Genomic DNA, 25,424 nt, shown 5'->3' with positions numbered 1-25,424 from the left:
ATGGATGTGGGTTATGCACTAAAGAGGACATACGTTATTTTACATCCAAACCCATTTTCCCCTCTGTCAAATGAAGTGTTACTACGTAGGGACACCTAGTGGCCATTCACTCAACTGAATGTTAACCCTCCAACCACAACAGGAAAGGCTGGGTAGTGTGGTTAAAGGGTTCATGATGTTGGGCTACACTGAGGGTTAATAGAAGTCTTTACTGTGACACTATTGTGAACATCAGTGTTGGGCAAGTGTTTTGTGGTGCAGTCAGTATGAATGTTGTGTGTACATAACTGATGCTGCAAGCAACTCTCAAATGACCCCAAAATAAAAATATATTCACCAAGAAATAATCTGGCTCAACATTAAGGAATGAGCCAACTCGAAAATTGCAAACATTTTGCTCTGATTTTCATTATTTTTCAAATGTAAATATAAACATATATAAGAAATGTGAGTGTTACTTTGCAACCATTAAACAGTATATGTCATTGAGTGGTGATTAATGAACCAATAGTAGAGGTTATATAAGGGTTACTACTCGTATCACCTTGACAGGGAATACGAGCATATATGAGCACGCAACTTACTTGTACTGGGCCTGGATACAGGTTATGGGCAGAGTGCGGTTTTTGCCCTACGCCCATACCATAAGGTTTGGGGTATGGAGGAGGAGGCATATCTTGCTTAAACCCCCGACCACGATTGTTCTGGAAAAATGTGGCTCAACAATATACAAGTTTCTCACATACACACTTATGTTACATACATCTTATTCTACACAGCAGACAACAAGACAGTTGATTCAAAGTTAGGAAGAGTTGGTTTTCAACTTAATTTTTAACAGCATGAAATAAGTTATAAAAATTATGGTGCTTATATATTATATAAATAGTCCTTTTACTGTTAATCAACTTTGTGATATGTTATAGGGATACATAGGCAGTATCACACATGTTCACAGCAAACAAACGCAAGGGAGAAACAGAAACACACAAGGTCAAGGTTAATTCAACTAAGGGAGATCACTCTCAACTTTGTCCATAACCAATTGCATCAATGGATCCAGTTGAAAGATTGGAACACTTTTCCAAAAAGGGTAGCTCAACTTACATTGTTTTGAATTTTCAAATTCAAATCAATATTAGCTTTTGTAGTTTCAAAGAGCAATTACTGAATATTCCTTTAGGATGCAATTTTGCGGCTATTCATAGAGACCATCATTTTGAAGAGATTTGTCATTGGGTTAAACATAATGATCATTATGAAGGCCATTAGGAAACAAACACAGACAACATAACCTTTATAACAGTAAATAGACACAACAAAGTAAGGTGTTGCAAGCGGATGTCATTTCAAGAGGGAAATATAACAGAGGAAGTATGAGGAGATACACTAACAAAATATACAGAACAAAATCAAACAATATATGACATGAAGGGTAAGTTGGATATAAAGATTCTGGTTAATTGTAGACTGCATTTGTTTTGAGCATATGGAACATATGCTGTCCTGAAGTTATTCTGTTCAGAGGGAATAAATAATCTTTCTTCCATGGAAGCAATTTCTGCAGACTGTTCATCTACTGGGAAATTCCTCTGTAGAAGAAACTTTAGAAGCTGGAGCTGAGCCATGGTTCCTGATATCTGAACTTCAGGGGTTAAGCTAAATCCGACACTCACACTAACATCTAAACTTACGGGGTTAAGCTAAATCCGACACTCACACTAACATCTGAACTTATAGGGTTAAGCTAAATCCGACACTCACACTAACATCTGAACTTATAGGGTTAAGCTAAATCCGACACTCACACTAACATCTGAACTTATAGGGTTAAGATAAATCCAAAACTCACTAACATCTGAACTTATAGGGTTAAGATAAATCCGACACTCACTAACATCTGAACTTACAGGGTTAAGATAAATCCGACACTCACTAACATCTGAACTTATAGGGTTAAGCTAAATTCAACAACACTCACTAACATCTGAACTTACAGGGTTAAGCTAAATTCAACACTCACTAACATCTGAACTTACCGGGGTTAAGATAAATCCGACACTCACACTAACATCTGAACTTACAGGGTTAAGCTAAATCCAACACTCACACTAACATCTGAACTTACAGGGTTAAGCTAAATTCAACACTCACTAACATCTGAACTTACAGGGTTAAGCTAAATCCGACACTCACTAACATCTGAACTTACAGGGTTAAGATAAATCCGACACTCACTAACATCTGAACTTATAGGGTTAAGCTAAATTCAACAACACTCACTAACATCTGAACTTACAGGGTTAAGCTAAATTCAACACTCACTAACATCTGAACTTACAGGGTTAAGATAAATCCGACACTCACACTAACATCTGAACTTACAGGGTTAAGCTAAATCCAACACTCACACTAACATCTGAACTTACAGGGTTAAGCTAAATTCAACACTCACTAACATCTGAACTTACAGGGTTAAGCTAAATCCGACACTCACTAACATCTGAACTTACAGGGTTAAGATAAATCCGACACTCACTAACATCTGAACTTATAGGGTTAAGCTAAATTCAACAACACTCACTAACATCTGAACTTACAGGGTTAAGCTAAATTCAACACTCACTAACATCTGAACTTACAGGGTTAAGATAAATCCGACACCCACACTAACATCTGAACTTACAGGGTTAAGCTAAATCCGACACTCACACTAACATCTGAACTTATAGGGTTAAGATAAATCCAAAACTCACTAACATCTGAACTTATAGGGTTAAGATAAATCCGACACTCACTAACATCTGAACTTGCGAGGTTAAGATAAATCCGACACTCACTAACATCTGAACTTACAGGGTTAAGCTAAATTCAACTCTCACTAACATCTGAGCTTACGAGGTTAAGCTAAATCCAACAATCACACCAACATCAGAACATATAGGGTTAAGCTTAATGCAACACACTGATATCTGAACTTACGATATCTGAGTCTATCTCACAACAGAGTTCTACAGTGATGTAAAGTGTCTGTCTCATAACGTAGTTCTACAGTGACGTAAAGTGTCTATCTCACAACAGACTTCTACAGTGATGTAAAGTGTCTGTCTCATAACGTAGTTCTACAGTGATGTAAAGTGTCTGTCTCATAACGTAGTTCTACAGTGATGTAAAGTGTCTATCTCACAACAGACTTCTACAGTGATGTAAAGTGTCTGTCTCATAACGTAGTTCTACAGTGATGTAAAGTGTCTGTCTCATAACGTAGTTCTACAGTGATGTAAAGTGTCTATCTCACAACAGACTTCTACAGTGATGTAAAGTGTCTGTCTCATAACGTAGTTCTACAGTGATGTAAAGTGTCTGTCTCATAACGTAGTTCTACAGTGATGTAAAGTGTCTATCTCACAACAGACTTCTACAGTGATGTAAAGTGTCTGTCTCATAACGTAGTTCTACAGTGATGTAAAGTGTCTGTCTCATAACGTAGTTCTACCGTGATGTAAAGTGTCTGTCTCATAACGTAGTTCTACAGTGATGTAAAGTGTCTGTCTCATAACGTAGTTCTACAGTGATGTAAAGTGTCGGTCTCATAACGTAGTTCTACAGTGATGTAAAGTGTCTATCTCACAACAGACTTCTACAGTGATGTAAAGTGTCTGTCTCATAACGTAGTTCTACAGTGATGTAAAGTGTCTGTCTCATAACGTAGTTCTACAGTGATGTAAAGTGTCGGTCTCATAACGTAGTTCTACAGTGATGTAAAGTGTCGGTCTCATAACGTAGTTCTACAGTGATGTAAAGTGTCTATCTCACAACAGACTTCTACAGTGATGTAAAGTGTCTGTCTCATAACGTAGTTCTACAGTGATGTAAAGTGTCTGTCTCATAACGTAGTTCTACAGTGATGTAAAGTGTCTATCTCACAACAGACTTCTACAGTGATGTAAAGTGTCTGTCTCATAACGTAGTTCTACAGTGATGTAAAGTGTCTGTCTCATAACGTAGTTCTACAGTGATGTAAAGTGTCTGTCTCATAACGTAGTTCTACAGTGATGTAAAGTGTCGGTCTCATAACGTAGTTCTACAGTGATGTAAAGTGTCTATCTCACAACAGACTTCTACAGTGATGTAAAGTGTCTGTCTCATAACGTAGTTCTACAGTGATGTAAAGTGTCTGTCTTATAACGTAGTTCTACAGTGATGTAAAGTGTCTGTCTCATAACGTAGTTCTACAGTGATGTAAAGTGTCTGTCTCATAACGTAGTTCTACAGTGATGTAAAGTGTCGGTCTCATAACGTAGTTCTACAGTGATGTAAAGTGTCTATCTCACAACAGACTTCTACAGTGATGTAAAGTGTCTGTCTCATAACGTAGTTCTACAGTGATGTAAAGTGTCTGTCTCATAACGTAGTTCTACAGTGATGTAAAGTGTCTGTCTCATAACGTAGTTCTACAGTGATGTAAAGTGTCTGTCTCATAACGTAGTTCTACAGTGATGTAAAGTGTCTTTCTCACAACAGACGTGGTGTTTGTTTCTAAGCTGGAAACTTGTGTTAGGATCATTTCGACACAAGGACCGGAGAAGGAGGATGAAATGCACAGTATGAGATAGGATAAGTCTTTCAAAAATGTGTTATCTGGTTTGAACACTCAGTTCAAACGAAATTTCAAGGTATCAGATACTCAATGACACCAACAAATCTAAAAGAAATGGTTGTCAACTTACTTAAGAACCGACTTCAACATTGTTTACATGTATGTACAAACGTCATAACAGGTGTGCACACGATGTAAATCCTCATAGCAGATTTACGCCAAGTGCACACACCTGTTCACACACCTTATCTTTAAAACACAAGCAGCAGAAAGAAGTCTTCCTTTTCCCCAGTGTTTTAACATGTTGTTTTCAACTGTGTATATTTTGTTGTCTTAGCTTACTTAACTCCAATTGAAACGTCTCAAAGAAAATTCTCACTCTTTCAAAATGAAATCCTTCACTCACATGTCAACCAACAACTGTAAATTTACTGAATATTAGGAATTTGAAAATCATAAATGAGACTATAAAAGTTAAATGTTTAGTTTGTTCATCTTGTGATTTGAGTGTGATGGTAAATGAAGTGAAATATGATACGGTGAAGACTAAAAATAAACTACAACAGATCTTGTAGGAAAACAAGCATCATTCTGCTAGTACACACTTCATCCTTCACAAACTCTCTAGCCAAAATAAAACTGTTCAGTATGTCAAAAATATTATATTATAGCACCTTTAAGGCTTGTATGCTATACTACCACAAATCTATAATAATACATATTTTTTAACAATATCAGTGCTGAAACAGTCATTAAGTCATAATTTTCAGATAAAAGTGAAAACGTTTCAAAAAGACAATTTATGGGATAAAAAGTACAAAATGTCATCAAATCTTATGGTTTTGGATCAAGTCAAAACCTGCAAATATTGGTTTGGAGTAAATAGAGAAAACCGCAAAAAACTCGTTCGAATCAATCACAGCACTCAAAACAACCACAATTAGCCATTCAAATGTTTTATATCCCCAGCTGGCTACAGCATCAGGTCTTGGATTAGGAATCAGAATAAGAGCACAGGCCAATACTTTCGTCCAATGGGTGGTCACTATTTTGGCCAAGAGGAGTACATTCATATGCTGATAAAGTACCAAAAGGTATACAGTTTATGGAGGTGTGAAACTCTCGTGCTTCGTGAAACTTGAATATTTTAGCATAACAGGCCTCAAACAACAAACACTTGACTGCAGAAACCATACAGCTCATATGAAATCGTGTAATCTGCTTTAAATGTGCATGGTGAGTTTGCACAATCTGCTGTTCTTGGAACTCGAGGATTTGCCAGTGCTTTAACATAGAGAACTTGTGCCAGCACTTTATCGGGACATACTGTGCAAAAACAAAGTATGTTTATAGCCGGATAAAGAACTGGCACTCTTCCTCTATCTATTACAATTTACTGATTGGAAGTAGAGTTGAAAAATAGGGATTTCTTTGCCTTTAATTGAGAAATCATTTAGAAGTACTTTTAGGATTCCTATTCACTTTGAACGTGGTTATCTGAGCGATATCATTTTACAACAGCAATCAGAACCTCCTTGACAATATCCTACCTTGTATTTCAGAGCTTCTTTAGTGGGTTTGCAAATCTATTTTTCACACAGAATTATACTTCACTTTTATCCTACTCAAAATGACAGCATCTATATTATATACATTGAATCCCTTCATCTGGCAGGTATTGATGAAAGTCATTAGTCGGGTCTAAAACATTTGTGTCAGATTTTGTTGTTGATGGTTGTTCATCAGTATTCCCGCTATATGAGGGCGGTCTGTAAATAACAATATCGACCCGACAATCCAGTGATTGATATTGTGATCAACGATCCACACTATCGGGGTACATTGACACGCCATCAGGGTATGTTGACACGCCATCGGGGGACCTTGACACGCCATCGGGGTATGTTGACACACCATTGGGGTACATTGACACAATTCTAACACTGAATCTCACGGGTCATATTACTTTCTTTCCATCATTCGTGTCCAAACAACAACATTTGAAAAGGATTGGTCTTTGGTTTCAAATATATCTTTGGCTTAAATTTTCTCCCTAAATGACAAAGAGACAATATTAATTTCCAAATGAATTAACTCTTAGTAAAAGAGAGTTTGTGAAGGTGAATACGTACAGCCTATCTAGGAACATCTCGCTATCGAGAATACAAACTTGAAATATTCAAAAGAAATATGTCAAATATAAGAAAGAAATAGACTTTGATTCTGTTAACAGGTGAATATTACTTTCAGTATCAAATAAGTAATATGAAAAGAATAAAAAAGAAGAAGTAAAAATCAAACATACAAATAACGACAACAAAAAACAACAGATATTTGTGAGAGAAACAAAGATGATATCCAGTGTAAAACTCAACAAGAAGAAGCAAGGTTGGAGTGCAAGTGAACAGCTAGAGTGAGTGAGGGAGCACTTAGAGAGTGAGTTAGTGAGTGAGTGAGTCACCGCTTCGGTGTCAAGTCGGATACCTCAATGAGAAGTGAATTGTCACTCTGTGGGGGTGGCACAGGGGGTGCCTGGCGTTTAGGCACTGGGTTATTTACACGAGCCATCTACAACACAAGGCATGCATGCAGTCAAACAAAATGGCCAGTTGAGCCAAGGAACACATAGATCACAACACTCAGACATTCTCCAGGAGTCGTGCAGAAGAAGATCGCATTTCAGAATTAGTCCTAAATCAGATTTCTTTTGCAATGCTGTTGGATATTTCTGTCTTAAATATGAATGAAAATGATAATTTAAAATAAGAATCTAACAACAACTTCCAGAAAGATTGTAGTGGATATCATAATCCCACATGTTCAGCACAGTTTTATATTAATTCTTATTCCTCTATTTTCTTTGTGTCCAATTTTCTGGTAACGTAAACATGGAGGTCTGCTATCTCTACCCCTAGAAACTAACTAGCCATTGCTCATGTTGATGTTGATATACTGGGAATCTCCAAGCACCTGTTGGCAATATCTACATACATGTCTACTGTACCACTGATGCGTGATGTAAGGTTGGTGGCATTGCATGTTCCTCCCGGTAAAATCCGAAACTATTTCAATTTAGGAAGGACTAGGGACTTTTCCTTTTGGACTCCCACTTTCATAATAAGGTACATTTTCATTTACCAGTGAAAAATAAAAACTGACTTCTAACTCTGGACAAGTTGAATTTTTTTTGACAAAACAGTCGGTCAGGTACTGGTTCTGATTCAGTCTGACTGGTGTTTGCCTTGAAGAACAGCATAGCTGTCAAACCTGCCCTATGAGCCAATCACAACTAGCTGTTCAATTGGTGCTTCCCCAAGTACTAGTAATAAAATGAGGTCATTGTGATGCCAAGTTTTAGTAGTGTTGTGAGCATGTGAGTGAGTGAGTTTGGTTTCTCACCGGTCGTAGCATTATTCCAGCTGTACCAGCAGAAGAGACCCAGAATGGGCTTCACACATTGCACCCATGCGGGGAATCGAACCTGAGTTTCTGGTGTGACAAGCCAACACTTTAACCACTAGGTTACATCATCACCCAGTGGTCTTATGACAGTGAGTGAGAATGGTTTTACACCGCTTTGAGCAATATTCCAGCAACATCGCAGTGGGTGACACCAAAATGGGCTTGACACATTGCACTCATTTGTAAATCGAACCCAGTTTGGGGGCATGACGAGGCAATGCTTTAACCACCTCATCACCAAACATCGGATATTACAGATCAATTTTACCATAGTAAAACCCAATTAGCATTGATGCTGTGAAGAGAAGCAAGCTCTTGTTAATTACTGTCTTCTCGTGGGCTGCAATATATTGTGGTGGTTAATCTTTGCTGTGCAAGCTTCAACACAAGTATTCTCTCACACAGCAACCTGTGTCACAGCTTATCTAGTCTGACACAAGTTCTGTTGGACCTTTCACCCACACACTCGCTGTTAGAATGTGCACAAGTCATTGTTACGTAATCCAAACCCTCTCGTGCATGTGTTGTGTTTGCAAATTCAAAACTAACAGGGATACTTGTGGCTTTCTCTACAGTAATTGAATCTAAGGACTTCCTTAATTGTTAACATTTAAATGTAAACATTTGGCCAAGGATCATGATTAATCGGAACACCAGCGCTTGTAGATATTCATGCTTTCTCTGGCTATCTATATTTTCCTATCTACTGCACGGATGCTTCTTTCTTTCCCACGTCTTGAATTGTCCTTATTGGACTTGAGATAAGCAAGTAAATCCCACAGCCATATTTCATGCACTTCACTTTCAGACCAGGTGTAATCTTGGTTATCCTCCTCCTTCCCATGTGAGCAGTGCACAACATCAACCCTGCCTTGTGAGTGTACAACATTACCGCCTCTGCCTGTTAAGCCATGTACAACATCCTCCCCAGAGTGACAATGTTTGCACAACTACATCGTCCCCAGAGTGACAATGTTTGCACAACTACATCGTCCCCAGAGTGACAATGTTTGCACAACTACATTGTTCCCAGAGTGACAATGTTTGCACAACTACATTGTTCCCAGAGTGACAATGTTTGCACAACTACATTGTTCCCAGAGTGACAATGTTTGCACAACTACATTGTTCCCAGAGTGACAATGTTTGCATAACTACATTGTTCCCAGAGTGACAATGTTTGCACAACTACATTGTTCCCAGAGTGACAATGTTTGCACAACTACATTGTTCCCAGAGTGACAATGTTTGCACAACTACATTGTTCCCAGAGTGACAATGTTTGCACAACTACATCGTCCTTTGAGTAACAATGTTTGTATACTGTCCTCCCTGGGTGACCTCGTCTGCACATAACATAATCCCTGAGGGACAATGTTTGCACTACAACATCCTCACCAGAGTGACAACATCAGCATATCGTCCTCCCGGGGGACAATGTTGGCACGACAACATCCTCCCCAGGGGACAATGTTTGCACAACATCGTCCTCCCCGGGGCACAATGCTGGCACAACTACATCGTCCTCCTCTGGGGACGATGTTGGCACTGCAACATCCTCCCCTGCAGCATGAGGTGTGTACATCTTCCCAATCTGCACTTACTTGTTCATTCAAGCCATTCATCATCAATGTCCTGTCAGCTTCCTTCACAGTCATGATCCATCCCTCCTTCATGACTTCTTCATCGCTGCCATTATCAGAACTACAACAGTCACATGATCACGTTACTGAAGCTAAACTAGTCTGACCGTCGCAAGATCAAGCCCTGTGTCTCATTATCGGACACATTTTAATTCCCATTATCAGATTCCCATTATAAAAGATTTAACTGCCTACATTCAAATGATTAAATCACAGTTATGGAAAAACAACAGTTCAAGGCCTAACTCACTCATCACTGTCATCGTCGCTGTCGCTTTCATTGGCCCGTTCTGCCTTCCATCGCTTGTGGCGGTCTATCAACTCCACCAGGTAGCCCGTCTTCCTGGCTCTTCTCATGTACTGATGCCGCAACAACTCCTTCGCGGACGGTCTCTGCAACACGGCAGTGACGATATTGGCTTTAATGCTGGCTTCAAGAGTTATTTATACACGGCGTGACTTCACAGCGTTCAGGAGTCTGCCTGTATGCAGACTGTATGCTCTGCTTATGTGCTTCAACGGGATCTCATTGCAGACAAGGGGTATAAATTAGCATTGATATGGAAGATTTCTACAGGGTGGTCGCATTTTAGATGCCAATATATGGTAGCTTGTCAAGAAACTGCGTATACACTTTCAGTTTAATGACATCACTTCTGGTGGTTCAGGAAACAGCAAGTTTCCCCATAGCTACCTTATCAGAAAGTCATACCCATTCTAGTTGAAGAATACTAGTTCCTGTTGGGGGAAAAGACAGTCATGTGCAAGGTAACTAAAAAACAGAAAGTCCTGACCCTTAGTTACCTCAAGAGGAAGAATGTAACATGCACTTCCTGTTTAATGACTGTTAAATTTCAGCTAGTAACATGCTGGATTATTTCTAGTTGAAAACATTGGTATTAACTCATTGAAAAGTGACGTCAACATCAAGACAGAGCTTGGTCCTGTGCACTTGGATTGAGAGAGTGAGTTGGGTTTAACGCCGCTTTTAACAGTATTCCAGTTATATCATGGCGTGTTCGCTTAATGTGGATGAAAAGCCCTACCTAGAAACATAATCGGGGCAAACCGGGATTCGAACCCACATAGTTTTCTGGCGTGCCCAAGGGACGCAACTCTGCACAGCGAATCGTGGCGCCTTATATGACTGCCCCCCCCCCTGCCCTTTTAGGTGGTGGGAGTAATAAACATACAAGTAAAGTAACTGATCAAATACTTACATTGTTTGGATCTTTGTTCAGACAAAGCTCCACAAATTCTTTAAATTGTCTACTATAGTTGCCCACTAACTGAGGCGGATTGTTCTTGGGGATGAGGAAGAGGACCCTCATAGGATGGAGGTCTGAGTTGGGGGGTTCCCCCTTGGCCAACTCGATTGCTGTAATGCCTAAACTCCATATGTCAGCCTGGAAAAGAAGCAAATGCACAGTAACTACAAAATAAGTGAGATAGGTCTAACAACGCTTTGGACAGCATTTCAGTTTACAGCATGTCAGCTTAATGTGTATGGCAAGTCTGAAGTGATGAAGTGATGCAGGTCTTAAACGTTTATCACTTTGGTGAAACCCACAAACACAGGCATGGTGCCGACAACCATAGAAACAATCAGGAAGAATCTGGGATTTGAACCCATGATACTAGGTTCCTGTTAAGCCAAAGGGACACAACTCTGCATAGCCAAATGCAGCCACTCAGACAACTGTTTATGAAAGAATAGTGTAGGACAAAAAAATGTCCAATGTTTGTGTTGGAGACTCACTGACGACTTACCTTCGTATCATAGGCGGACTGTTTAATGACTTCTGGTGCCATCCAGAATGGCGTGCCCACAAACGTTTGCCGTTTATTGGTTGTATTTGTTAACTGACCCGCTACACCGAAGTCTGCAAGCTTCACATCTCCGTTTTCCGATAACAACACATTAGCAGCTGAAACAGACCAGACAGGCATCAACACACATGGACCACTGCAGAGAACTGTTTACCTATACAGCAGAACCTCAATAATCCAAACACTTCAGTTTCCAACACATATGAACCACTCCAGTGAACTATTTTACCTTATACAGTACAACCTCAGTCATCCAAACACTTCAGTTTCCAACACACATGGACCACTGCAGAGAACTGTTTACCTATACAGTAGAACCTCACAAATCCAAACACTTCAGTTTCCAACACACATGAACCACTGCAGTGAACTATTTTACCTTATACAGTAAAACCTCAGTCATCCAAACACTTCAGTTTCCAACACACATGAGCCACTGCAGGGAATTGATTATTTTTACATATACAGCAGAACCTCAGTAATCCAAACACTTCAGTTGGGCTAAAATTCTGTTCTGGGTAACAACAATTCATTTGATACTTAGAATTACTGAATATCTAGATACTTTTGTGAGTTCTTGGTATCAACCATGACAGAACAAAATCTTCTTCTTTTATTTGACAATTGTGGAGAGATGAATGTCCCACACAATTACATATACAGCAGAACCTCAATAATTCAAACACTTCAGTTTCCAACATACATGGACCACTACAGTGAACTATTTAACCTTATACAGTAGAACCTCAATAATCCAAACATTTCAGTTTCCAACATACATGGACCACTGCAGGGAATTGATTACCTTTACATATGTATACAGGTGAACCTCAATAATCCAAACACTTCAGTTTCCAACACACATGAACCACTACAGTGAACTATTTTACCTTATACAGTAGAACCTCAATAATCCAAACACTTCAGTTTCCAACATACATGGACCACTGCAGGAACTGTTTAACAACAATTCATTTGATACTTGGAATTACTGAATATCTAGATACTTTTGTGATTTCTTGGTATCAACCATGACAGAACAAAATCTTCTTCTTTTATTTGACAATTGTGGAGAGATGAATGTCCCACACAATTACATATACAGCAGAACCTCAATAATTCAAACACTTCAGTTTCCAACATACATGGACCACTACAGTGAACTATTTAACCTTATACAGTAGAACCTCAATAATCCAAACACTTCAGTTTCCAACATACATGGACCACTGCAGGGAATTGATTACCTTTACATATGTATACAGCAGAACCTCAATAATCCAAACACTTCAGTTTCCAACACACATGAACCAATACAGTGAACTATTTTACCTTATACAGTAGAACCTCAATAATCCAAACACTTCAGTTTCCAACATACATGGACCACTACAGTGAACTATTTTACATTATACAGTAGAACCTCAATAATCCAAACACTTCAGTTTCCAACATACATGGACCACTGCAGGAACTGTTTAACAACAATTCATTTGATACTTGGAATTACTGAATATCTAGATACTTGTGTGATTTCTTGGTATCAACCATGACAGAACAAAATCTTCTTCTTTTATTTGACAATTGTGGAGAGATGAATGTCCCACACAATTTCAACACGTTAAAAAGTCAGGAACTTGTTACCTTTAATATCTCTATGTAATTTCCTCTCTGAGTGAAGGTAATCTAATCCTTTAAGAATTTCCCTAATGATGATTGCTATGTCATTTTCTGTGAAAGGTCCAGCCTTCATCAGGTCCAAGGCAGATCCACCGCCCAAGTATTCCATAAGGATCCACAACTTTGAGCCCTGAAATAGAAGTGAAGTCATTAGTGGTGGCCGACCAGGGCAACAACAAGTCCCATCTCTCTAAAGTCTTTTGGAATGAAGCGTCCAGGCAATCAAACCAGGCGAGACCTTTGTCTCCAGGCAGACACTCTATCCACCACACGACGGAGCAAGTCTCCTCTTATTAGATAAAGTCTAGTATTGTGTTGGCTTGCTTTCACTTGGTAAGTATTAGCAGATGTGCAGCTATGTTCTTGATTATTAACAGCGATATATCGGGATTCTATTTCAAGTGACGAGGACTACAACACAGGTTTGTGCGTCACCCTCTCAGCTGTACGTTTACATCCCAAGCAAGTAATGTCCCGAGTCCAATATCCAATACATCTCCCACTTGTGCGTCACCCTCTCACCTGTATGTTTACATCCCAAGCAAATAATGTCGCGAGTCCCATATCCAATACATCTCCCACTTGCTCCCCACAGCTTCAGTTGTACAGAACCCTGCCCACCACACAACAGCAAGGGGTACCTACCTTGAGATAGGAGCCATAGTATTTGGTAACAAACAGGCTGTCGCACTGGGACAGCACCATAATCTCCTGCTGAATGTCCTCAATTTCATCTTCTGCTTCTTCCAAGTCAATTATTTTGATGGCCACAACCTGATTAGTCTCATTGTCAATTCCTTTGAACACTTCACCAAATGAACCTTTGCCAATCTTCTCTAGCTTCGTAAACCGTTCCTCTGGGTCGATGGTTCCTCCTCTACCCTGCAACACACAACATGAAATGAGGGAAGGAAGCTAGGGCCAGACATGTTTTTTACTCTAAAAAAAAGAAAAATGATAGTCAATGTTTTTTTCATTCCACCAACCAGAAAAATGAGTCAAATGTTAAAAAACACAGATCATTTACTGTCGCTATCAAGGGCCAAAAATCAGTACTTTATGGTCCAGCCATAATCCTTATGAAGACGTCACAAGTTTGACAATTTGCCACAACCTGCCATAGTTAAGTCCCACCTGTCTGTCACAATGCTACATTCAAGTGGCCATCTTATCAGGGTATGCCGGAACCAGGTCATCAGACCGAGTCAGCAGTCTGGGGACATTTCCACAGAGCTTGACATCATTTGGAATTACAAAATGAGACATAATTTCACTTCACATGCTTCAAGGGTATCAGGACAGGGAACACCATGAATATAAATTGGAATATCACGTGATGTGTCTAGCTGCCAGCTATTATCTGCTCAATCTGTATTCGTAGTGTGTATCATGTCCACAAATAATCTGGTTGCCTTGTTCCTCCAGTTCCACCCTTCAGGAGGTTAGTGCAGATCATAAACGCTGAGGAGCAGTGCTTCAATTTGCCAGGGGCTTTACACCAATGACTATACCCCTTATTTCTGGGCAATATGGGGCCCCTAGCCATACAGTTTTTACATCTGTGAGGCCCATCAGTTTCAAGGCCATTGAGTCAGTTGACCCATTGTATTCTAAAACTGAAGCTGAGGACAACTGCCTGACTGTTTTATTTACAAAGAGGTGGTGACTTTTAAGATGCTGAACACCTCTCACCTGGCTCCATTATTTTGTTTGTCAATTTGTCTTTCTATTTCATTTCCACCATCATGCTTGTGTGTTTGTTTGTTGTTTAACGCCGCACTCAGCAATATTTCAGCTATATGACGGCGGTCTGTAAATAAACGAGTCTGGACCAGACAATCCAGTAATTGACATCATGAACATCGATCGCATGCATCAATAACGTCAGCGAGCCTGACTACCTGATCCTAGGATATCATTTCCAAAGACACACACAAAAACATATGTCACAACATTTGGGGTTAAGAAGATGTCACCTGCTATAGACACCATTATTTGCTTGTGACCTCGGACACTGCTAGCCTGTAGGGGATTCTGGGTAAAGATAGAGGTCCCCAGCAACCAATGCCTGTGGCAACTAAATGTATTGGGTGGTCAGGCTCGGTTACTTGGTCGACTTAGGCAACGTATCCCAATTGTTGGGATTGATCCCCACAATGTCAATCAGTGGATTATTAACAGACTGATGTCACACTGCAGGAATTTTTCTGAGTGCAGCAAATAACAAACAACAAAACAAACAACAAAACATCCTACTGACACATGTCTGACAGATGTTATCCAGATATGATTCAGACAACCTACACAGGAGACAAGACGTTCAGGAAGTCCTGTCCAGAGGAAAACCATCACATGACTTCACCATTGAACATATGTTGAAAGGAACGAAAATCATGGATCATCACAAACAAACCTTCAAATTACACACCTACGGGATTTAAGGATTTACTGAATAACATATTTCTGTCCTTCAGTGAACAGGTGGCCAGTTGTTAGGAGTTGCATCCCTTAGGTGCACCAGGATCCCATAATGGTTGGTTAATGATCCAGTGATAAAGACTTTTGTTTTCTCAGCATGTTCAGTGGGCTTCACACCAAGGTGGCAACCATCTAGACCCGCATCTCATCATGCTTTCCTCTCACATTAAGCTGACACGATCCGTCTCTCTTAAATGCTAACTGACAAAGTGTGATACAACCGAAATGTTGTTCAAAGGGACATCAAACCAAACTCAATCACTCAATGTTCTTCCACTGAAACTAACGGCTATATTTACTACAATATTCCTGTTCAACTGGTAGACTATCTCTGAGTAAGATCCTAATAATACACATGAACATTGCACTAGAGATATTACCTGGCCGTCAATGACACTGACCCCCTTGTCAGCACAGATTGTCAACACTAGGCGTGCCCACTTTACATATCACTAGTTCCCCCTGAACATATTGAGACCACAGAGTGGAGGCTTTCAAACTACATTAGCCCCTGCTCAACACGACAACAACCATGATATAACCATCCTGACAATGATACAACCATGATATTCATTATGTTCATACCTGGGAGTTGAGTCTATTGGGTTTTCTCATAGCAAAGTGAGTCAGTGGTGAGGGTTGAGCTCATAAATTGTATAGTTACTGTACTCTGACAGTGCTATCCTTCCCATGATCAAACGTTCAAACAACAGAGCTTCAAACTGACGATCAACAACAACACCTTATTAATAATATTTGTTCAATCAAAATGTTTATAGTTGAGGGACTGAGGACGACCAGGCAAATCCATATACATCCATACATTGTCAAAGCATTATAGAGTTCTCGATACTTTACATACAACAAAGACAAAAAAAGAGAAAGACCATTTCATAGGCCACAGGGCAAACACAATGTACACTAACAGAATTGGGTGGTCAGGCTCGCTGACTTGGTTGATGCATGTCATCGTATCCCAATTGCGTGGACCGATGCTAATGATGTCAATCACTGGATTGTCTGATCCAGACTCACTTATTTACAGACCGCTGTCATATAGCTGGAATATTGCTGAGTGCGGTATTAAACAACACACAAACAAACAAACAAAACAGGCAAATGCTTTGCACGAGCTAAAGATAGATTATACCAGCACACTTTCATCCATGTTATCTGCGACATAACTGGAATACTGTTAAAAGCGGCGGTAAACCCAACTCACTCACTCATCCAGGTTATGTAACATGCTGGCCCTACGGAATCATTTTGTATGGATATATTCCACCACAATCAGTGTTCAAAATGAAGGGGAGTCCTGGGGTGCTTCAGGTCCTTTCCTTATGTTTCTTTGTTGGTTGGTTACCGCCGCACTCAGCAGTATTCCAGCTACCGTATATCGCTGTGTATAAGGCGACCCCACGTATAAGACGACCCCCCTGTACACGGTATATGAGGGTGACCTGTAAGTAATTAAGTCAGGACCAGACAATCCAGTGATTGATATTTTGACCAACAGTCAACTGTTAGGGTATGACGACTCTCACTCAACCAAGTCACTGAATCTGACCAGACGATCCATTTGGATGCCTCTTATGACCAGCATTGGTAGTCGGGGACCAATTCTAACCCGGAATCCCCACATGGCTCTTCCAGCTAGCGACCTCAAAGTCTTGAACTCCAAGTATGGCAAGGACCCCTTCACTTCTGGGCCTACATGAACAGTGGCCATGGCACTCGTCCCTAATGGCACAAAGTACGATGGAGCTGGTTATCTGGGTTAGAAATTAATTTCTATTTGCAGAGTTGCAAACTGCCTTAAAAGTAAAAGTGGTAGTTTCTTCCTGAAGTTGACTTAGCTGACTATTTTCGAACCCTGGTATGTCATAAATATCCAGCTTTATCCTGCTATGGAATGTCAGGTTTTACAACAGTGGAACACCTATGAAATGAATGCATGAGGTGTGGTATATTTACTCAGCTTATCCTGGTAGAAGCGGGTCTTACTCCAGCGATGGCCTAGTTATTAAGATATTTCAATTTGTCCCTCAATTAAGATAAAGTTAAACATCATCTCTGAGCTCCTGATCTACACATAAGAAGGCACTTAAGGACGACACAATGAATCAAGATTCAGTTGATAGTGATAGTGACTTCTCCCATTGTGTACCCAGTGCATTCCACAACCATTAGCTGTACACCCTCCACAAAAACACCATTACATGTTGAATGGCGTTTGAACAATACTATGAATAGGTTGGCTATTAGTGTTGCGTCACTGCAGATGCAGGTGGTGGATAATATGGGACTAGTTGCATTGATGCAAGCATGCACTGCACTTATTCCAGTAGTTGTGTGGTATCTAGAACACACCCCTGCTGCAGTCTCTTCACCAAGGCCTGATTGTCAACATGCTGAAATGTAGTATTGATAACAAAGGAAAATATTTGTGGATTCATTTGTGAATCATTCACAGAAGAGATACAAGCAATCTTTTACGTACTGTCGACTTCACCATGTCCACAACAATTCATTTATGACTAAGTGTCTGGAATGAAATGTAACTTTTGATATTAAGTCGACACACAAGTAAACGTGCTTACTGAATGAAATGTATCATGTATATGATGTTCATATACTACTCAAAAGAAGTTAAGGACCACTCGATTCTTTCATCTTCATATTATTATAGTTTATCTGTCAAAGATAGCATGTAACTTTGATTCTTTCATATTACTATAGTTAATCTGTTATGGCATGACAAATTAACAACAGTCCTTAACTTCTTTTGAATAGTATAGATTGATATGCAGTGTGTTTTAAGGTGTACGTGAACAAAATACAATATTCTCATCAATGGTTCTTAAAACATTGACTTTGGTTTCATGTTTGACGATGTATTCATGAGTTTGTATGAAGTCCCTTCCCTACAGATAGCGTGTGTCACCACCTTCCACTGCGAGGTGTACAACAATACTATGATTCCTTATCAGTAAACAACATATTTCCTGGGGAAAACATTATCTTGGGCCAGGCATCCTGTCTTTGCCTGCAATGTGTAGCTTACTGTGAATGTGAAACGATAAATTAATAAAGTATTTATAAGTGCGCTAGATCACTTTTCAAAACTCCCCAAGAATATGTAAAGTAAATTTAATTTTTAGAAATAAAAATTAAAAAGTTTCATGAACATGTAGACATGGTAGAACTGTCCACTAATCAGCTAATCACACACCTCCCTTATCAGTATGTGAAACAAAACAACTGCGAGACTGCCATCAGGACCAACACATTTAAGAAAATGTAAGCTAAAGACTAGCCTTGCTCCAGAAACTACTGAAAGAAAGTCCATGAATGTGTAGTAATTCTATCCTTAAAACAGGCAAGTAAGCTGAGACAGTTTGTAGAACGCCAGTCTTTTATGGGGACAACTTATGATTTCAACTAATAACTACTAATTATTGCCTTATAGACTTGTGTAAGTCTAACTAATCACCACTGGGCCTTGCTTCATATTTGAGTCAATGTTGAAGGAAATAGCTCAAATATTTCCAATTAAAGAATAAAAAGAAAAGCGTTTTTATCATGTTTATCGCTATCCCCCACCATGAGGCATGTTAGAAGTTTGTTTGTTCATATAGCAGTGAACATAAACTATACAAAAAGAGACCCACAAAGACTTAAGAAGAGATAGGCACTTGGTCTTCTTTTTGTGATGAGAAAAAATGATAAAATATGAAGTCAATACCAGCGTTCGAAATACCTGCCTGCCCGACCGTCCGAGACGGGTTGATTTCAAATCCTTCTTCCCGACGGTTGGGTTATATTTCATAGGTGAAAATATTCTAAATATTTCCCGATGATAAGCATTAATTCACATGTAAAGATGAATGATAAAATGTAACCAAAAAGAAACCCTGTTAGCTTTTAGACAACCTAACATTTAGCGATGCGCTTATGCTACAAGCAATCAGTTTTTATATTAACTTCAGATGTTTCTGAGAAAACTTGCCCCCATTGCACGAATAACATGGATCAAAAGCCGAAATTCTGTAAACAATAAATTGACAGGACCATTTTCGAACTCAGTCTTGACAAGTATGTCTTTGATAAACATGAAAACTTTCATTCTGTAGCTAAAATACTTCCAATTAAAGAATAAAAATGAAATGCAAAGACAATCAGCACTCCCTCAACATTGTCCAACTTCATACCAGTATGACAATACATTACAAACACTGCACACAATGTCAAAGCTACAGGTTCTGGAAATCAATGTGTAACATCACTGAGTAGCTGGTTGAAACTTACTGACAAACGGAACTCTTAACTACAAGTGATGGTGACACATATATACTGACATGTAAATCACTGCAGGCCATTAGGGCAAAAGATGAAAATACTAGCCCGAAAGAGACCTACCAGTACCTAACCTACGGGCAGGAGGTTATTTGGAACACAGAACCCTGCACCTCCCAAAATGTTGGGTGTTATAAGGTTCACAGTGCTGTAATTCTAGGCCATAATTCAGTGACCTGCTGACAATGACCTTTCCACTATTTTTATGAAACATATCTTAGTCATGTAATGAACATTGCATGCTTCCAGTAATGAACATTGCATGCTTCCAGTATGTGATATGAAATTGGATTACAGACTGACTGTCCCAGCCCCAGGGAGACCTGCACTGAGGCAGCCCAGACTGACTATCCCAGCCCCAGGGAGACCTGCACTGAGGCAGCCCAGACTGACTATCCCGGCCCCAGGGAGACCTGCACTGAGGCAGCCCAGACTGACTGTCCCGCCCCCAGGGAAACCTGCACTGAGGCAGCCCAGACTGACTGTCCCGGCCCCAGGGAGACCTGCACTGAGGCAGCCCAGACTGACTATCCCAGCCCCAGGGAGACCTGCACTGAGGCAGCCCAGACTGACTATCCCAGCCCCAGGGAGACCTGCACTGAGGCAGCCCAGACTGACTATCCCAGCCCCAGGAAGACCGGCACTGAGGCAGCCCAGACTGACTATCCCGGCCCCAGGGAAACCTGCACTGAGGCAGCCCAGACTGACTGTCCCAGCCCCGGGAGACCTGCACTGAGGCAGCCCAGACTGACTGTGCCGGCCCCAGGGAAACCTGCACTGAGGCAGCCCAGACTGACTGTCCCGGCTCCAGGGAGACCGGCACTGAGGCAGCCCAGACTGACTATCCCGGCCCCAGGGAGACCTGCACTGAGGCAGCCCAGACTGACTATCCCAGCCCCAGGGAGACCTGCACTGAGGCAGCCCAGACTGACTATCCCAGCCCCAGGGAGACCTACACTGAGGCAGCCCAGACTGACTATCCCGGCCCCAGGGAGACCGCCACTGAGGCTGCCCAGACTGACTATCCCGGCCCCAGGGAGACCGGCACTGAGGCAGCCCAGACTGACTATCCCAGCCCCAGGGAAACAGTCAGAGCTACCCAGCCCCACAGATAACAATTCAATAAACTGCAGTCAAGGTGATCAATAATTTAGTTATTTATTGCACTGGATGGTAAAAAAAACCCACGAAACTAGACAGTAGTATGTGTGATCTCATGTGTACTAGATGCGATATAACTGGAATACTGTTAAAAGTGGTGTTAAACCCAACTCACTCACTCACTCACATCTACAAATTGTGACTAGACAGTAGTATGTGTGATCTCATGTGTACTAGAAGCGATATAACTGGAATACTGTTAAAAGTGGCGTTAAACCCAACTCACTCACTCACTCACATGTACAATTTGTGACTAGACAGTAGTATGTGTGATCTCATGTGTACTAATTGTGACTAGACAGTAGTATGTGTGATCTCATGTGTACAAATTGTGACTAGACAGTAGTATGTGTGATCTCATGTGTACTAATTGTGACTAGACAGTAGTATGTGTGATCTCATGTGTACTAATTGTGACTAGACAGTAATAGTATGTGTAATCTCATGTGTACTAATTGTGACTAGACAGTAGTATGTGTGATCTCATGTGTACAAATTGTGACTAGACAGTAGTATGTGTGATCTCATGTGTACAAATTGTGACTAGACAGTAGTATGTGTGATCTCATGTGTACTAATTGTGACTAGACAGTAATAGTATGTGTGATCTCATGTGTACTAATTGTGACTAGACAGTAGTATGTGTGATCTCATGTGTACTAATTGTGACTAGACAGTAATAGTATGTGTGATCTCATGTGTACAAATTGTGACTAGACAGTAGTATGTGTGATCTCATGTGTACTAATTGTGACTAGACAGTAGTATGTGTGATCTCATGTGTACAAATTGTGACTAGACAGTAGTATGTGTGATCTCATGTGTACAAATTGTGACTAGACAGTAGTATGTGTGATCTCATGTGTACTAATTGTGACTAGACAGTAGTATGTGTGATCTCATGTGTACTAATTGTGACTAGACAGTAGTATGTGTGATCTCATGTGTACAAATTGTGACTAGACAGTAGTATGTGTGATCTCATGTGTACTAATTGTGACTAGACAGTAATAGTATGTGTAATCTCATGTGTACAAATTGTGACTAGACAGTAGTATGTGTGATCTCATGTGTACAAATTGTGACTAGACAGTAGTATGTGTGATCTCATGTGTACTAGAAGCGATATAACTGGAATACTGTTAAAAGTGGCGTTAAACCCAACTCACTCACTCACTCACATGTACAAATTGTGACTAGACAGTAGTATGTGTGATCTCATGTGTACTAATTGTGACTAGACAGTAGTATGTGTGATCTCATGTGTACAAATTGTGACTAGACAGTAGTATGTGTGATCTCATGTGTACTAGAAGCGATATAACTGGAATACTGTTAAAAGTGGCGTTAAACCCAACTCACTCACTCACTCACATGTACAAATTGTGACTAGACAGTAGTATGTGTGATCTCATGTGTACTAATTGTGACTAGACAGTAGTATGTGTGATCTCATGTGTACAAATTGTGACTAGACAGTAGTATGTGTGATCTCATGTGTACTAATTGTGACTAGACAGTAATAGTATGTGTGATCTCATGTGTACTAATTGTGACTAGACAGTAGTATGTGTGATCTCATGTGTACAAATTGTGACTAGACAGTAGTATGTGTGATCTCATGTGTACTAATTGTGACTAGACAGTAGTATGTGTGATCTCATGTGTACAAATTGTGACTAGACAGTAGTATGTGTGATCTCATGTGTACAAATTGTGACTAGACAGTAGTATGTGTGATCTCATGTGTACAAATTGTGACTAGACAGTAGTATGTGTGATCTCATGTGTACTAATTGTGACTAGACAGTAGTATGTGTGAATACTGTGATCTTATGTGTACTGAGTCTTTGAGGATTTTTACTACATTCTCCGAATCTCAGGACCCCTTAAACCTATATTCAATGCTTCAGCGTGCCCTTTGGAATTCAAGTGTGCCAGCAAGAAGAGTACTTTTGATCCATTTGTGAACTCAGAAAATGTCAACTTCACCATTTTTCTTTTTACTCTATTTACTCTCTGCAGCCCCAGGTTAATTCTGTGAATCATATTGAGCATTAAGTGTGTTCATATGTTCATCGTCTTCTGTTTGTCACATTTATGTGTCAGGAAGTTTGTTTGTTTGTTTGTTTGTTTGTTGTTTTATGGCAAGAATGGGTTGCTGAAGACCTATTCTACCCCGGATCTTCACGGGTCAGGAAGTACATTTATCATAGCTTCCAAAAAATAAACATGTCACAAAGTACTGTTATAAAACATGATGTCTAAGTGCGCCCTAGAAGCCTGAGGCAGTCACCTAGAATGCAATACTGCACACCATTGTTTTTATGGCGGCCAAGTAATTATGACGACAAAATGATAAAACATGAACTTCTTTGCACTGCTTCTGCCAACATCCTACTGGATGTGTCTGTTTCTGGGTTATAAAATCTTTTCATGCACCCATTCCTCAAAGTATTCTTAACACTACGCCTGTCGTACAGCTATGTTAAAGTGTGGAAGTAAATTGAGTTATGATCCTCTTAGCACTGAATATTCTGTTAGAAGGCGGTGTAAAATTATGGAAGCAACGGTCTTTGCATTACAGCCCTGTTATCAACAGTGTAGTATGGGAGTAACGATCGTCTCAGCTCAATTGGAAAGGTCCTAACACCTAGCTCTACTTCATCTGCCATCAATAGGAAAGAGTGACACTCGTCTATAGGTTGGTCTTAAAGCCATTTTAACAACTTTGTGGTCACATCTCGACGTGTCAGCCCAATGTGAGAGAAGATCCCAAAGTGATGTTAGTTGAATACATTCGATTCAACCACAAGCATGGATGTGACCATTTAGGACCATCAAGGAGATTGATGTATTCGAACCCACGACAGCATTTTACAGTGACTTGTGACCTCCATTATTGGGATTAATAAGCAATACGAGGGAGTGAGTGAGTATATTGTGTTTTGTGCTACTTTGAAAAGTATTCCAGTCATATCATGGCATGACACATCAACTTGACGCTTAGGAAAGTCTGAAGTTTCAACATTCAACTCTTTTGTGGAATCAATAAGTATGGTGATGACAAACCAAGAAACAATCATGTGACAATCATGGCAAATATACGATTGGAAACAACGATTATAAGTATCTGGCATGACTAAGGGCTGTAACTCTGCCGAGATAAAGTGCCTTCCACAGCTCGGGTCGGCCACCACGGTGCCACCTCCCCACCCAAGAAGAGCTGATGGATGATGAGAGATGGAATCTAGTCTATCTACAACTGACTTCCCTCCAAGAACCACAACCACCTCTCACTCTAACTCCCACCACATGTGGACCCACCAAACAAGCTCTGTTTCCTACATTACATTCAGAGTATCCACTAGCAAGTGGCCATATCAATTTCCACTGCTATTTCGGCACTGTTATTTTACCAACACAATAATACATTAACATTTGCCAATGAAAGAGACCAACAATGAAGGAAGGTCAGCCAGATCACGACAACAAACCATCCAACCCCTCCAACACATGCAAGCATGCTACCACCTCACGCCTTGCTATAAATAGTCACACACAACATTGGTCCAGGAGAATGTGTTTGGGGTAATATCCTCATGCTGTGTGGAGAACTGGCCTGTCTGACACCATCTACATTGAGGCATGTGTTTAGAGATGTGGAACCAAAGATCAACACAGGGTCATAAAGTGCTTATAGAAGAATTCTAGAAAATAAAATCGAAATTCTGTATGTTCACATTAACAAACATTTCACCTCTCTTTCTGACTTTCATATGATGGCCCATGTTTGAAACCATCCTCACATAAATCTTGGGATGAGACAACATACATGTGTGTCAAAAGTTTCAATAAACTCCACAAACGCAGGCTTAAAAAATTAAAGAATTGGTTCTCAGGCAACGGCTTTTGAAAATATAGCATGGGCGGGCGGTGTTTCTTTAAAAAATGTATTTGGGGGAGGGGGGGGGTTGCGGCTTGTAAGGAACCAAAGAAACAGTGTACAATCTACCTGGCAAAGGGCCTCCCTACATAAATGTATTCCTTGATGAATAAAATACTATAAGACAGTATTTGATACAGTAGGACTTAGAATATTTAAAGATTTAAAAAAATTTTTTTTAATAAAAATGGGAATAAAAACGAATCGTGCAGCAAACTTTATGATGATGCGGGCGGTGCCTGAGAACCAAAACTATACTTTTTTCTTA

The 25,424-nt window shown here is 40.1% G+C and overlaps 1 protein-coding gene across 15 annotated transcripts in view; it reads right to left on the bottom strand.

Moving 5' to 3' along the window:
• LOC124147792 (serine/threonine-protein kinase 26-like) overlaps window positions 1-25,424 on the bottom strand; it is a 91,134-nt gene that overhangs the window by 23,174 nt on the left and 42,536 nt on the right. For 9 of the 15 annotated variants that reach the window (XR_007219528.1, XR_007219527.1, XM_048390304.1 and 6 more), the window contains exons 2-9: window positions 13,861-14,097; window positions 13,180-13,345; window positions 11,476-11,633; window positions 10,926-11,111; window positions 9,956-10,098; window positions 9,667-9,766; window positions 7,085-7,168; window positions 585-704 (exon numbers count right to left, since the gene is read on the bottom strand). Coding sequence is in view for 13 of the 15 variants with exons in the window: in XM_048390304.1 (XP_048246261.1) it covers window positions 585-704; window positions 7,085-7,168; window positions 9,667-9,766; window positions 9,956-10,098; window positions 10,926-11,111; window positions 11,476-11,633; window positions 13,180-13,345; window positions 13,861-14,097 (1,194 nt within the window). In the remaining 2 variants the exon portion in view is untranslated. Of the gene's footprint in view, window positions 1-584; window positions 705-7,084; window positions 7,169-9,666; window positions 9,767-9,955; window positions 10,099-10,925; window positions 11,112-11,475; window positions 11,634-13,179; window positions 13,346-13,860; window positions 14,098-15,643; window positions 15,663-25,424 lie in introns of those variants that run through there. The other 6 variants (XM_048390308.1, XM_048390314.1, XM_048390307.1 and 3 more) reach the window with 4 other exon arrangements.

The sequence above is a fragment of the Haliotis rufescens genome, unplaced genomic scaffold, assembly GCF_023055435.1.
Source record: "Haliotis rufescens isolate VD_foot unplaced genomic scaffold, xgHalRufe1.0.p SCAF_9, whole genome shotgun sequence".
Lineage (NCBI taxonomy): Eukaryota > Metazoa > Mollusca > Gastropoda > Lepetellida > Haliotidae > Haliotis > Haliotis rufescens.
The sequence above is the reverse complement of the archived record's forward strand: the minus strand, read 5'-3'. Positions and strand labels throughout refer to the sequence as shown.